This window comes from Monodon monoceros, unplaced genomic scaffold (genome assembly GCF_005190385.1).
Source record: "Monodon monoceros isolate NGI ecotype Baffin Bay Population unplaced genomic scaffold, NGI_Narwhal_1 Super_Scaffold_7, whole genome shotgun sequence".
Taxonomy (NCBI): Eukaryota; Metazoa; Chordata; class Mammalia; order Artiodactyla; family Monodontidae; genus Monodon; species Monodon monoceros.
This window is the reverse complement of record NW_021703784.1, coordinates 61,553,589-61,567,349: the sequence shown is the minus strand read 5'-3', so window position 1 is coordinate 61,567,349 and position 13,761 is coordinate 61,553,589. Positions and strand designations below refer to the sequence as shown.

Below are 13,761 nucleotides of genomic sequence, written 5' to 3'. Positions count from 1 at the left end.
AGAGTTAACATTCAAGTCTGCCTACATACTCAGCATATACACATTTACATTTTAAAAATTCTTCTCCTAATTATAAAAGTAATATATGTTCATTGTAGAAGCTTTGTCATCATCCCTTTAGTGTCATGGTAGCAGGATGGAAGCAAGGGCTACTTTTTCTACAAATGAATTTACATAATTGTAAAGTCTCTGCTTCTTCTATTACATATGCTGCCCAGTTTTTGATGTAGGATATATGAACTCTATTTTCTTTCTTTTTCTCTTTCTTTTCTTTTTAATTGAACACTGGCATGAACAATATTTCAGAAATAAATAATTGACACACTGACTTGTGTTGACACATTAATAAATGAAAGGACATAGCTAGTTACCTGCAGTAAAATTGCAAAATGGATAATTGAAAGGAATCACAGGTCACATCTTAACTTATAATCTTATTAATAGGCTATATGAGCTAATTTAAAAGGATTACAGCATCTCTGTATCAGTAATCTTATACGATCATTTTAACGACTTACCAAAGTGTGTGTATTTGCATGTGTGTGTGTTTTGGTTGCCCATTCTCTTCCCACAGGCTGTAGGCAATACTTAAAAATGTGGCTACAAGAATTTAGAAGATGTTATCTGTTGCCTGTTTAGCCTAAATTGGTCCAGGATGATAACTCACTGTAATCAGGTCTCAACATTTTGTAGGCAGCAGGAGAAATTCACTTACACTCTGTGGCTGAAAATGAACTATGAACAAACCTCATATTGAAAATTTCCATGATTTTCTTTTTTTTTTTTGCAGTACGCGGGCCTCTCACTGTTGTGGCCTCTCTCGTTGCGGAGCACAGGCTCCGGACGCGCAGGCTCAGCGGCCATGGCTCACGGGCCCAGCCGCTTCGCGGCCTGTGGGATCTTCCTGGACCGAGGCACGAACCCGTGTCTCCTGCATTGGCAGGCGGACTCTCAACCACTGCGCCACCAGGGAAGCCCCCATGATATTCAAAAATGTTTGGGATCTAGACTTCATTCAATTTTAAGGTACTTTGATGGTCATGACAATAAAAACCATCTCTACTCCAGTCCTTCTCGTCTTCCTCCGTCTCCTCCTCGTTCTATGGCAATATAGTTAAATGGTTCAACCACTAAAAAGTATAAAGACACAATCACTGAAACCTCCCTCCCATCCTTGACCTCCATCTACCTAGCCATCTTCCTAATTTCTTATATATCTTTCTAGAAATTCTTTATGTATATACAAGAAAATACAAATTCTTGTGTTTTTCTTTTTTATACAAAATGTAGCAGAACGTACACATTGTTCTGTACTTTTTTTTTCATTTAAAAGTATATCTTGGAGAGCTTTTCATATTAGAACATATAGAGCTTCCTCCTTCCTTTTTATAGCTATGTAATATTTTATGGATGTCATATAATTTATATTTCTGCCTGGGGTTTTTCACCATTTTAGTTGCTTCTAATCTTTTGCTGCTACAAACAATGCTGTGATGAATAGCTTTGTGCATATGTCATTTTGCACATGTGAGAGTCAACATATATTAAATATGTTTATTTATTTAATTTAAATAGATGTTTTAAGACTGCTTTTTGTAGAACTTATGTCAATATACACTCCCACCACTAATGTTTGAAATGCCTGTTTCCCTAGACTTGCCATGAAAATGTTATCAAACTTTGGATTTTTTGTTTCATATGTTTAAGATTCATTTATATTTCTTTTAATTCGTGTCCTTTCCCCATTTTCTATTGGGTAACTGCTCTTTACTTATTTATATCTAGAGGCTCTTTACATATGAAAGAGATTACTCCTTTGTAACCTAATATGAAAACATTTCTCCCAATTTATTATTTATTTATTCTTTGACTTTACTTATAATGTTTCTTAAACACTAAAGTATTTTCTTTTGTATGGTTGAACTTATTAATCTTTTATGGCTTCTGGATTTGGGGTGACAGAAAGACTTTCCTTACTACAAGATGAAAGGTATTTTCTCATTTTTCTTTTAGAACTCTTGAGGGTTTTTAAAAAGTTAAAAAAATTTTTTTTGGTCATGCAGCTTGCTGGAGGGATCTCGGTTCCCCAACCAGGGACTGAACCCAGGCCATGGCAGTGAAAGCCTGGAATTCTAACCACTAGGCTGCCAGGGAACTCCCTGAAAGTTAAATTTTTTATTCATTTGAAGTTAACTTAGTGAGGCATGAGGAATGGATTCAACTTCATTGTTGTCTAAGTGGCTACCCATTTGTTCCAATACCGTTTATTTAGTGGTCCATATTTTTTCCAATGACTTGAGATGTCAGCTTTATTATATTGTATCTATGTATGATTTTGTGACTATTTCTGGATATTATATTCAACTCCATTAGCCTGTCTGCATTACACTGTTCTGATTACTGAGGCTTCATAATATCTTTTAATATATGTAGTGCTGATCTACCTCCCCTGCCATTGCTCTTCTTTTTCACACTTTGTATCACTATTCTTGCTCCTTTCTTTGTCTATGTAAATTTAGAATCAATTTATCTAATTAAAAAAAGGTGTATTGGGGGATTTCCCTGGTGGTCCAGTGGCTAAGATTCCATGCTCCCACTGCAGGGGGCCCGGGTTCGATCCCTGGTCAGGGAACTAGATCCCACATGCCACAACTAGGAGTTCGCATGCCTCAACTAAAAATCCCACACGCAACAAGGAAGATCCTGTGTGCCACAACTAAGACCTGGCGCAGCCAAATAAATAAATTAATAAATATTTTTAAAAAGCCTATTGGATCACATTAAAATTTTGAATTAAGTTATGGAGAACTGACATTTTTATGATGTTACATATTTCTGTCCAAGAGCATGTTATATTTCTACTTGTTCAAGTTTTCTCTTGGATAGTGTTTTCCTGTGAAATTATCTGGTCCTGCTGCTTTTTTAAAGAGGTAGGGTAGGGCTTCCCTGGTGGCGCAGTGGTTGAGAGTCCGCCTACCCATGCAGGGGACACGGGTTCATGCCCCGGTCTGGGAAGATCCCACATGCCGCGGAGCGGCTGAGCCTGTGAGCCATGGCCGCTGAGCCTGTGCGTCCGGAGCCTGTGCTCCGCAACGGGAGAGGCCGCAACAGTGAGAGCCCCGCGTACCGCAAAAAAAAGAAAAAATAAATAAAGAGGTAGGGTAGCTCTTTGACAACCTTCTCTATTTTTTCCGTACAAATTGTTCTCCATCATTTCTCTCTCTTCTGAAGCTGGTTTTGTGTGCAAGGTTCTTCTGCTATTTAGAAATCTTGGATTTTCTTCTTGTAAGTTACCTTTATAATTAAAACCTTCTATGACGTCCTTCATCCTCCATTTCTTTAGATAGTATCTATGGCTTCCCTACTATGAAAATAGTAAAACGAGCTCATATCCTAATACAGGGCCCAGACTGGCAGCTGAGGCAGTGGTAGCAGCAAGAAGAGAGGAGGGTCTCTGCATGGGGGCACAACTGAGACCCGTGGTGGCCCCTCCATCCACAGAGCATGTTCCTGTGGTGTCTGCACAAGTGCTTTGGCCTGAGCACTGGGACAGAAATTGCCAACACTCAGGCAGTAAACTTTGTCGGTAAATTATTACAAAGGAAAGCAAACACATGCACGTGGCAATCAAGCATAGTAGGGAGTTATTAGAATTCTTTGAGGAGTTGAGTCTCTGGTTTTTAAAACTGCTGCAACATTGTGAGGCAAATGTCCACAGGCTTAGAAATAGAAACCAAATATAAAAATCATTCCATTAGATGAAAAAGAACACTATTTACATATGAAGCTTCAGCTTAACCAATTATTAATAAGGAAGACAATTTTAAAATTAATTTTTCCTTGTAATTGAAGATACAGCAGTGAACACTTGAATACATAAACAAGTGTTTTGAATTATACACAAATCATGAAGCCACTTTCGGTTTCTTATATGACCTTCACAAATTATAGGAAATGTCAGGGAAAATATTGAAATGCCATTGTATAAATTTATATTTAAAATTAAATTCAGACTTACCCCAAACTGATTTGTATGAAGAGTTAAATCTTCTAAGAAGAAAATTTCTGCAAGAATCATCAGCTCTAGATGTACTAAAATATATGTTTCAAAGTAATTTATCAAAACTTTTTCCCCGTGTGTTACAACCTATAAAATACTTTTAACAGATCCAGTAATAGTTTCACCAGCAGAAAGATCCTTCTCATAACTAAAAATTATCAAAAATTATTTGTGACCTTTCATTTGCCAAGGATGACTGATGTCCCTTCAATTATATTGATTGAAAATGAAGATCCCAAAAGTATAAATTCAATGACCTAATAAATGAGTTTTCAGAAAAGTGACCCAGAAAAAAATCTGATGATCAATCAAGATATCACATTAATAAAGTATTATTGTTTATTGCATTCTATAAAATTATACTAAAATGTTATTTTTGTACTTTGTAAGTTTGTTTTTACTCATATATCACTATTACCCCTATAAAATAGTTTTAAAGGAAAAAACTATTTTTGGTACCTTTAATGAAACCTTTCCCTCGCTTTTTTTTTTTTTTTTTTGCAGTACGCTGGCCTCTCACTGTTGTGGCCTCTTCCGTTGCAGAGCATGGGCTCCGGACACGCAGGCCCAGCGGCCATGACTCACGGGCCCAGCCGCTTTGCGGCATGTGGTATCTTCCAGGACTGGGGCACAAACCCGTATCCCCTGCATCGGTAGGTGGACTCTCAACCACTGCGCCACCAGGGAAGCCCCTTCCCTTGCTTTTTGAATAAGGAGCCTTGCATTTTAATTTTGCACTGGGCTCTGCAAATTAAGAGCTGGTCCTGCCCATGAGGTTGGCCTATGTTACAGATAATGCAGGCCAGGGAGCACCAAAGGTTTTTAAACAAGAATTATCATATTTATATTTTGAGAGAGGTACTGAGGATAAATACTAATTAAGTCTCTTTTCTGCTGGACTGTAAGCTCTTTGAGGCAGGGTTTGCCTCTCATTCATCTTTGTATCTCCCATAGTGCCTAGCACAATACCTGGCATACATATGGGCCACAAAGAGCAGTGGTTAAGGAGGAGGATCTGATGCCAGACATCTTGGCACTAAGTCCTGGTCTGTCCCCTCCTAGCAAGTTACTTAACCTCTCTTCACTTCAGTTTCTATATCTGTAAAATATGGATAATGATGATATCTACTTCATAGAGTTTCTATGAGGATTAAATGAGCTAATGCATATGAAGTACTTAGAATAATGCCTGACATTTAGTATTTATTCAAATATTAACTATTATCATTTTAAGGAAAAATTTATTGGAAGGATTTTTAATCCTCTGTAAGCAAAAAGGAGTGTTGGTGCAGTTTTCAGAACCATTGAAGAAACAGAGTCCTGGCATTTACACCAAGAGAGCATCAACTCTGTGAATAAACAGTTATTTGTTACTTAGGCTCCTGAGAGGATTCAACCCCATCCAACTCTCTTTTTCCCACCTCACTCAGAGGATCACCTGCTACCCAGCTGAAGTTTCCTAATGGAGGCTTATCTGGAGCTGAATAGGAATATGTTTTTGGCTGTAAATAACAGAAAACTTAATTCAGAAAACCTCAATGAGCCACCACTTAACATCCATTAAGATGGCTATTGTTTAAAACAAAACAAAACAGTAAGTTTTGGTGAGGATGTGGAGAAACTGGAATCCTTGTGCATTGCTGGTGGGAATGTAAAATGGTGTAGCTGCTGTGGTCATTAGTACTGCAGTTCCTCAAAAAATTAAAAATAGAAATACCATATGATCCAGCAATTCCACTTCTGGATATACACTAAAAAGAATTGAAAGCAGAGACACAGATAGATGTTTGTACACCCACACTCACAGCTGTATTATTCAAAATGTCTGAAAAGCAGAAGCAACCCAAGTGTCCATTGACAGACGAATGGATAAGCAAAGTGTGGTATACTCATACAGTGGCATATATTCAGCCTTAAATGAGGAAGGAAATTCCAACACATGCTGCAATATGGATGAACCCTGAAGAATTTATGGTACATGAAGTAAGGCAGTCATAAATAGTGTATGATTCTATTCATATAAGGTACTTAGAGTAGTCAAATTCATAGAAACAGAAAGTAGAATGGTGGTTGCCAGGGGCTGGGGCGGGGTGAGAGAATGAACAATTATTGTTTAATGGGTACAGAGTGTCAGTTTTGCAAGATGAAAAAAGATCTGGGTATGGATGGCAGTGTTGATTGCACAACAACGTAAATGTACTCAATGCTATTAAAGCATATACTTTAAAATGGTTCAAATGGTAAATTTTATGTTATATATTACTACAATTTTTAAAATAAAAATATTTTTACAAAACCAATTCAAATGTTAAGGAAGTGTACTGGCACATATACCTGGAGGTCCCGAGGTGGGGCGTGGCTCAGGTGGGACTTCAATATTCCTCTTGGTTTACCCTCTTTGGGTTGGTATCAAGATGGCTGCCACAGCGTCTCGTTCATCACACCCATATCGCAACAGGAAAAGAGAACTCTTCCATTCCAGCCTTTCAAGCAAAGGGACTGCAATTCCTTCTGATTAGAACACGTGAACCAGTGTTTACCCCTGAACCAGTGACTGTTGCAGGGGGAATGGAATGAAAGATATTGATTGTTTTAATCCAACTCCAGAGCCTGAAGTCGAGGGTGGGGCAGCTTCCCTCCTAGGAACATGGGCTGTCTGGGGAAGGGGTGAATATCTGGTAGGAAGGAGGAAGGAGCAGATGGAGATGGGTTAAGCAACTAGAAAAATTTACTACTTCACATCCAGCTCAGACGTGCTAAAAAAGCTTTCTAGGAGATGTGAATGCCATCCATGGAGGAGAAATTAATGTGTGTGCAAGAGCAGATGGGTTTTCCTTTCTGCATTAGTTCTCAGAACCTGCTAACTTGCAGACTCTAGTACTTTCATCCATACCTCATTGCTGTCTGCGGGACATCTCAGCACACATCTTTTTCCTTGGGGTATAGTAATATATATATATATTTTTTTCTGGAGGTGATTTTAATAGAAAGCTAGTCTCATTCATTTCTGGTTGATTCTTAATGGTATGTATTTAATTTAATTTAATTATTTTTAAACAACTCTGTTGAGTTATAATTGACATTTAATTATGTCATACATATTTAAGGTGTATAATTTGATAGTTTTTATATGTACAGTTGGCCCTCTGTTAGTAATACTTATTAATCAAGATGTTGCACTTCATTTACTCAAATATTTATTGAGACCCACTTCATGTCTTTTAGGCAAAGGGAAGAGCGTGAGCAAAAGAAAAGATGTATCTGGGGGTAAGTGACAAATTCCTGGTACAAGTAGTTCGATGGTGCTGAGTGTAGCTTGTGGGTAAGGGTGTAGTAGGAGAGAAGCTGGAAATGTAGAAGGGAGTCAGATCACATACGTCTTTGGCTAAGCAGTTCTTGTTTTAACTTATTTTTTGAGGTAAAAAGATACAATAAAGTGCATAAAGTGTTTTAAGTGTAAGCCAACATCTCAATGAATTTTTATATACGTATACATCCATATAATCCCCACCCAGATCAAGATCTAAAACATTTCCAGCATTCCAGAAGGTTCCTTCATGCTTCTTCCCAGTCAATACCTATCCCCAGAGGGAACTACTATTCTGGCCTCTATCACTATTAATTAGTTCTGTCTGTTCCTAACCTTCATAGGAGCGGAAGTACACAATATGTACCCTTTTGTATCTGCCTTGTCTCACTCAATATAATAATCATGAGATGCCTCTGTGTTGTTGAGTGTATTAGAGTTTGTTCATTTTATTGTTCATTTTATTTATAGTATTCTATTGAATGAATATCCCACAATTTGTTTATGTATCCTCTAGTTGATGGATATTTGGGTTATTTCTAGTTTCGTGTTAGTGTGATAAAGCCATTATGAACATTCTTGTTATGTGTCTTTTGGTGAACATATGCACTCATTTCTCTTGGGTATATACCTAAAAGTGGGTAGTCATGTTTTGCTTGAGTGGTTATATCAAGGGAGTTTGGACTTTAGCCTGAGGAGGACTGAGATCGTTGTGATGAAACTTACATTTTACTCTGGCAGCCACTGTGGAAGATGCACTGAAGCGGGGTGAGATTCTAGACCGGGAAATCGATAAGGAACCACCGACTAGGAGCAACAGACCAGGTGAGGGATGATGAGGCCTGAGCTTTGGAAGCTTGCATGGAGGAAGAGGATGGTTTTGAGAGATGGTAAGAAGGTCGAGTTGACATGAGGGTTTGGCTGTGGTGGGAAGAGAGAAAATGGAGTCTAGGATGACTGCCAGGTCTCTGACCTGGTGTTGGCAGAATGGTGGTGCCCTTCTCTCTAAGAGAGGAAGTACTTGAGAAGGAGCAGGTTTGAGGAAGAAGATGAACTCCGTTTTGAACATCTTGAATCTGAGGGACCTGTGGGAGATCAAGGTGGAGGTATCCAGTAGACAATTGGAGACAATACACAGAACTGAAGCTAAAGGGAGATTTCTATTATGGAAACAAGGGAATGAGCGAACCATCAGGGAGAGGATGTTGAAAGAGGAGGATCCCAAGAAGATGACCGAGAAGGCATTTCCTGAGAGGTTGGAAAATCAGGAGCTTGCCTGTTGCCATAAAAACCCAAGGGAGGGAGAGTTTCTAAAAGGAATTTCCAAAGGCTGCTGAAGTGTCAAAAAAGATGGGCACTGAAAGGTGTCCAGTGAATGCAGAGTTTACCTTAGCCATATGCAGTTCAGGAGCACCCGCAGCTTCCGCTTCCACAGCCTTCTTAGTGCCAGCAGCCCACACCAGTGGCTGGGGCTGGCTGGGCTGTCTCTACCCTCCGGTCTGGTTCATGGCCTCTCAGCCTGAGGGAGGGGAGAGGGAGTTTCATCCTTAGTCCAGGGACAGTGTGGGGACCTCAGTGGGACAATAGAGGGCAGACGGCAGCTAGCTCAGGGCCCATGAAGTCCCTCCTGACATTGGAACACTGAAAACATTGACATTTGAGCACAAATTTCCCCTGAAGCCTTTCCCCTATGGAAATTCCTGGTTGTAAACCATATTGACTTTAATCTGAAGTGTCAGAAAGGTTGCCGAGGAATCTGGGAGCCGACCAGCTGAAAGCACGGTTGTATGGAAGTTAGGGCAAACAAAATAGGATTCAGAACATTTTTGGAGACCTGTGCCAGTGGTAAACTTTCCCGGGAAACACGGGGAAAACTTACACTCTTAGACAAAAAAGCATTAGGTCTCATAATTAATTTGTATTCTTACTGAAATATAAACTTGGGGAAACAGTTGAGGGGAAGAACAGTGCATCTTATTTCTTACCAGGCACAAGGGGCTGGAGGAGGCTCCTGTAGAGTTTAATGGGCAGCTTTATGTATTTATATGCTTTGACTGGAGCTAACGAGGTCTGTGCCACACAATGGGCAGTTTCCAGTTGGATTTTAAAAGAAAATAACTTTGATCATTTCAAAAGCAATGAAGCCTGATGCAGCGGAGAGAAAAGAAGGCAGTAATTTATGGCTACCATTAAGAACACAAAGGCAAAGGCGGAGAGAACGTTTCACTAAGTGAAGATTTACAAATGTGTAAAAATAACTCTTATTACTAGAAATAGCTGAGTGTCTCTCTCCACACCAAACAAAAGGGGGTGGGAGGGAGGGGTGAAAGACAGAAAAAGGGATGCAACCTGCTTGCCTTTGCTGGGGATGAAAAGGTCAAAAGAAAAACAACCACAGAAAAGTTATTTTCTCAGATTCTCCATTAGACAGCAACACTAGGAATGAAGACCCAAAGAGGCAGTCTCAGCCTGGGTGCCGTGGGGACGGGAGGGGCAGGGGCAGCCGAGGAGTGGTGCAGAGTGGGGAGCTCTGAGAGGGTGCTGGACCCTAGGAAGACATGTTTTTGTGCATGAGCTCAGTGTGGATTTTTTGTGATGTTTTATTTTTTTCTGATTATCAAAGGAATGAATATATATACACATACATACATACATATATGTGTGCATATATTCACAGGAGAAAATTTAATAAATACAGAGAAGCTCAAACAATGAACATTAAAATCCCTGAGTATGGTGTTTTGTTGCATCTGAGAACTGCTACTACCTTCGTTCCTGGAGCGATGCTGATGCTGCGTGTGGTTGGCTCCAGTCACCTGTGCCTAGGGTGGTGTGGGAAGGCCCTGTGCAGGTGTGTTCCCTTATAAGGATGTCTTGCTTGGAGGGCCAGGTGACAAGCACTGCCTGTATCTGCAGCTGGCCATACCTGATGTTTATGAGTTCAGGTGGTCGTAGATACCACCTGTGCCCATGTTGGGCTGTCTTGTCCCTGGTGGCTCACCCTTGACATTATGGCCCCCTTTTCCTTCACCTTTAAGCTGCTCTGAAGATACATTTAACCAGTTTTCAGTGAAATGAACACTTTGTGCTGTGCTTATGGGCCCAGCACTGTGCCACAGAGGGACAGTCTCAGCGGTGCCCCAGTTGGGGACAAGTGGGCCACTCTCCTCCCAGGACTTGGGGGCAGGGGATCAGAGAAGGCCTGGGTTGGGCAGAACGGAGAAGGGTGTAGACAGTGTGTGCTGAGGTGAGCAGAGAAGCTGGGCTAACCCTCTCCGTTGAGTTCTCCTGAGGATGCGAAGTCTGTGGAATCACTTTCATTCCATCCACATTCCCCCTTCTAAGTGGAGAGATGGGTAAGCCCCATAGCTGGTTTTGGGGTTTGGGGACTATAGGACTCTGAGCTACACAGGACACTTTCTGGGTGCCCCGTGTCCGAGTATTTCAGGCTGGAAGTGCTGTTTGTCTTCACAAGAGGGACCGGGTCAAGTTGGAGGACGCCGCGAACGGGCGGAGCACGAGGCTCTCCGCGGGCCGCAGCGCTGCGGCGGTGCGGGAGCAGCGGGTTTGCGGCGGGGGCCTGCGCGGCGGGGACCTCGCGGCCCGCCGGGCCCGACCCCGCCAGCCTGACAGCCGTCCTCCGGCCACTGCGGCCGCGCCCCCTCCGCCCCGGCCGGGAGGGGGAAGGGAGGGGGCCGGGAGGGGCGGCCCAGGGAGGACTGTGTGAAAATGAGGCTGGGGCTCGGGGGCCGGGCCGGGGGTGTCAGAGCGCGGCGGGCAGGGCGCCCGCACACACCTCCTGGAGCCGCCGCCGCGCTCGCCGCCCGCGCTCCGCAGTCTCTGCCCGCAGTCGCCGCGCCTTCCATGGGGGTCGCGGGCCTTGGCTGCCCCTGGGCGGCCCGGGCAATGCTACCGCTGCTGCTACCGCTGCTGCTGACGGCGGCTGTCCCGCCCGGTTGGGGCCGCGCCGCGGGGCCGCCAGAGGGTGAGTGTCCGGCCGCGGGGGCTCACCTGGCACGGCGAGCAGGGAGGGCGACGAGAAGGGGTCCCGTGACCCTCGCGGGGCGCCCGGGGCAAGCGGGGTCGGGGCTCGGCTGCGGAGCTCCGCGTGGCCCCCCTTCCCCTGGGGCCGCACCCGCAGGCCAGGCAGAGGCGCTGCCACCGCGCGGGCCAGAGGCCCAGGGCCTGAGTGCGCGGCCCGGCCTCGGACCCGGGGCTGATGACAGTTCCCGCCCTGATCCCCGGGGAGCGCCTGCTGGGCAGACTCGCGCGGGCTGAGCGGGGAGCAGGGCTTTGGAGTCTCCTTGCGGAGATGGGGAAACTGAGGGCTCCGGCCGCGTGAGGTTATGGCAGCCGCGCTCCTTTCTTCTGGGGCCGGAAAGCTCTCCTGGGGGCTTCAGGGTCGGCTCCAGGGATTTTTCTGTCTGTGGAACAGCTGCTGCTTGAGAATCTGGGAATACCCGTTGTGCACTAACTGGACTTGGAATACTTTCAAAACTCTTTTGTTTTTAATTAACATCCTGGAAGGGGTATCAGCCAAGGAAAGGCTTCTGCCAAGGCCGGTTTCCAGGTTGAGAGGGTGGGCAGGGGTGGAGGGGGGCACCATTACCTCTCTGCATGGTCTGAGGGTTCAGGATGGTGTTCTCAGAGCCCAGGGTGAGCTTTCCCCCCATACCCCAAACCCTGAGAAAACTGACAGACTCTGCTCGGTTTTCAGAGCCTTTTTGCCAACTTGCTCTTTCCTTCAGCAGGCCTTTACCATCGCCTACTCATGTGCCAGGTACTGTGCTTTGCCTCCGGGCCACAGGTCCAGTCTGTAATCAAGGCACCATCTAGATGGGGAGGCAGGAAAACAGTGACAATGTGATATGTGAGCATATCCTGGGGGACACCTCACCTACACTCTGGGGACCTGGCAGGCTTCCTAGAGGAGGTGGATTTGAGCTGAGTCGTGAAGGCCAGTGGAGAGGGTATCCCAGTTAGAGGGAACAGGCTGTGCCTGGAAACAGGGGCCTGGACATGGTCCACTTCATCCCAGGGGCTCCCAAGCAGTTTAGCTGGCGAGGCGTGAGTGGGATGGGCTGGTGGGAGATGATGCTAGAGAGGGGCCAAGGCCAGGTCACCGGGGCTCGGGGCACCATATCAGGAGCTGCTGTGCTCTTTTGCAGATGTGGACGAGTGTGCCCAGGGGCTAGATGACTGCCACACCAATGCCCTGTGTCAGAACACACCCACCTCCTACAAGTGCTCCTGCAGGCCTGGCTACCAAGGGGAGGGCAGGCAGTGTGAGGGTAAGTGACTTGGGGACCAGCAGTGGGTGGGCCAGCAGGGGAATCTCCCTACCTCCTCAGCTCTTGTCGTGGCCACTTGCGTTGGTAAAAGTGCTTCAGCAGCCCTCCCACCCCCACCCCGGGTCACATCACCTACTCTCTGAATTGCATGTCAGATCCTTAAAAAACAGGGAACATCAGGTCTTCCCGAGAGCTGATCATACAGTTTTATCTGGCTCTGAAATGTCCTTTTGTCTAGCTTCTGCAAAGGAAAAGCACTGCTTTAGTATCTTTTGGTCCCACTCAGTTTGGGGGCAGAAAGTCAGCAGCCATGTTGATCAGGAGAGCCATGCTTGCCAGAACAGGGCTGATCTGTGCTGATCCTGTACCTCCCTGGGGCAGCACCCTTGCTCTGAAGTCTGAGTGCCAGAGTCCTGCCCTCCCCTGAGGTTCTGGTGGCTCTATCTTGTCCTTGACTTCGGGTGGTTTGGCATTGTGACCTGCCAAGCTTTAGAGCTGCACCAGGAGCCTGCCTCATTTGGAGCTGCAAGTTGGCCCTGGAAAGATGTGTGGAGGGATATTTTAAGCCCTTAGAGCTCCAGATCTTGGAGCCTGAACTCTGGACTTTGCCATTTTGTGTTCTGGGCCACGGGGGATCAGCTCAGTGTCAGAAACTCTGCCATTGAGAAGTAGCTGCAGACTGGACTCTCATAGGAAGAGGCTGCTTGGGGCATGGAAACTGTGGCATGTTGGAGCTGGCAGGGCTCTTCAGGGAGCTCTGAGCCAATCCTCTCCCTCGTGTTACTGATGGGGACACTGAGGCTCAGGGGAATCGGGAAAGGGGTCGTGGGCATGATCACACAATTAGCCGGCAGGTGAAAAAAAGTCAGATCCCCACTCTAGCTCTGTCCCTGACCCCACGTCTCTGCTGTTCACGCAGCCTCCTAGTGTCCCTCTTTGGTTGGGTGAGAAATCCTAATAAATTTATGGTCTCCTTTGTGCAGGAGGAGCAAAACTCCTGCCTCTCCCATCAAAGGAGACGTGCTCCTGGTCAGGTTCGCAGCAAGTGGAATTGGTGGTCCATCCATAAAGCCCTTCTGTTTCTTCAGGCTCATATTTTCCCA

At 44.8% G+C, this 13,761-nt stretch overlaps 1 protein-coding gene across 4 annotated transcripts in view; it reads left to right on the top strand.

Annotated features, from left to right (window-relative positions):
• Positions 1–11,155: 11,155 nt before the first annotated feature.
• The window catches only part of SCUBE2 (signal peptide, CUB domain and EGF like domain containing 2), a 64,865-nt gene continuing 62,259 nt past the window's right edge, over positions 11,156–13,761 (top strand). For 2 of the 4 annotated variants that reach the window (XM_029208317.1, XM_029208316.1), the window contains exons 1-2: positions 11,160–11,352; positions 12,536–12,658. In XM_029208317.1, coding sequence (XP_029064150.1) covers positions 11,232–11,352; positions 12,536–12,658 — 244 coding nt within the window. In that variant the 5' untranslated portion in view covers positions 11,160–11,231. Of the gene's footprint in view, positions 11,353–12,535; positions 12,659–13,761 lie in introns of all 4 variants that reach the window. The other 2 variants (XM_029208314.1, XM_029208313.1) reach the window with 2 other exon arrangements.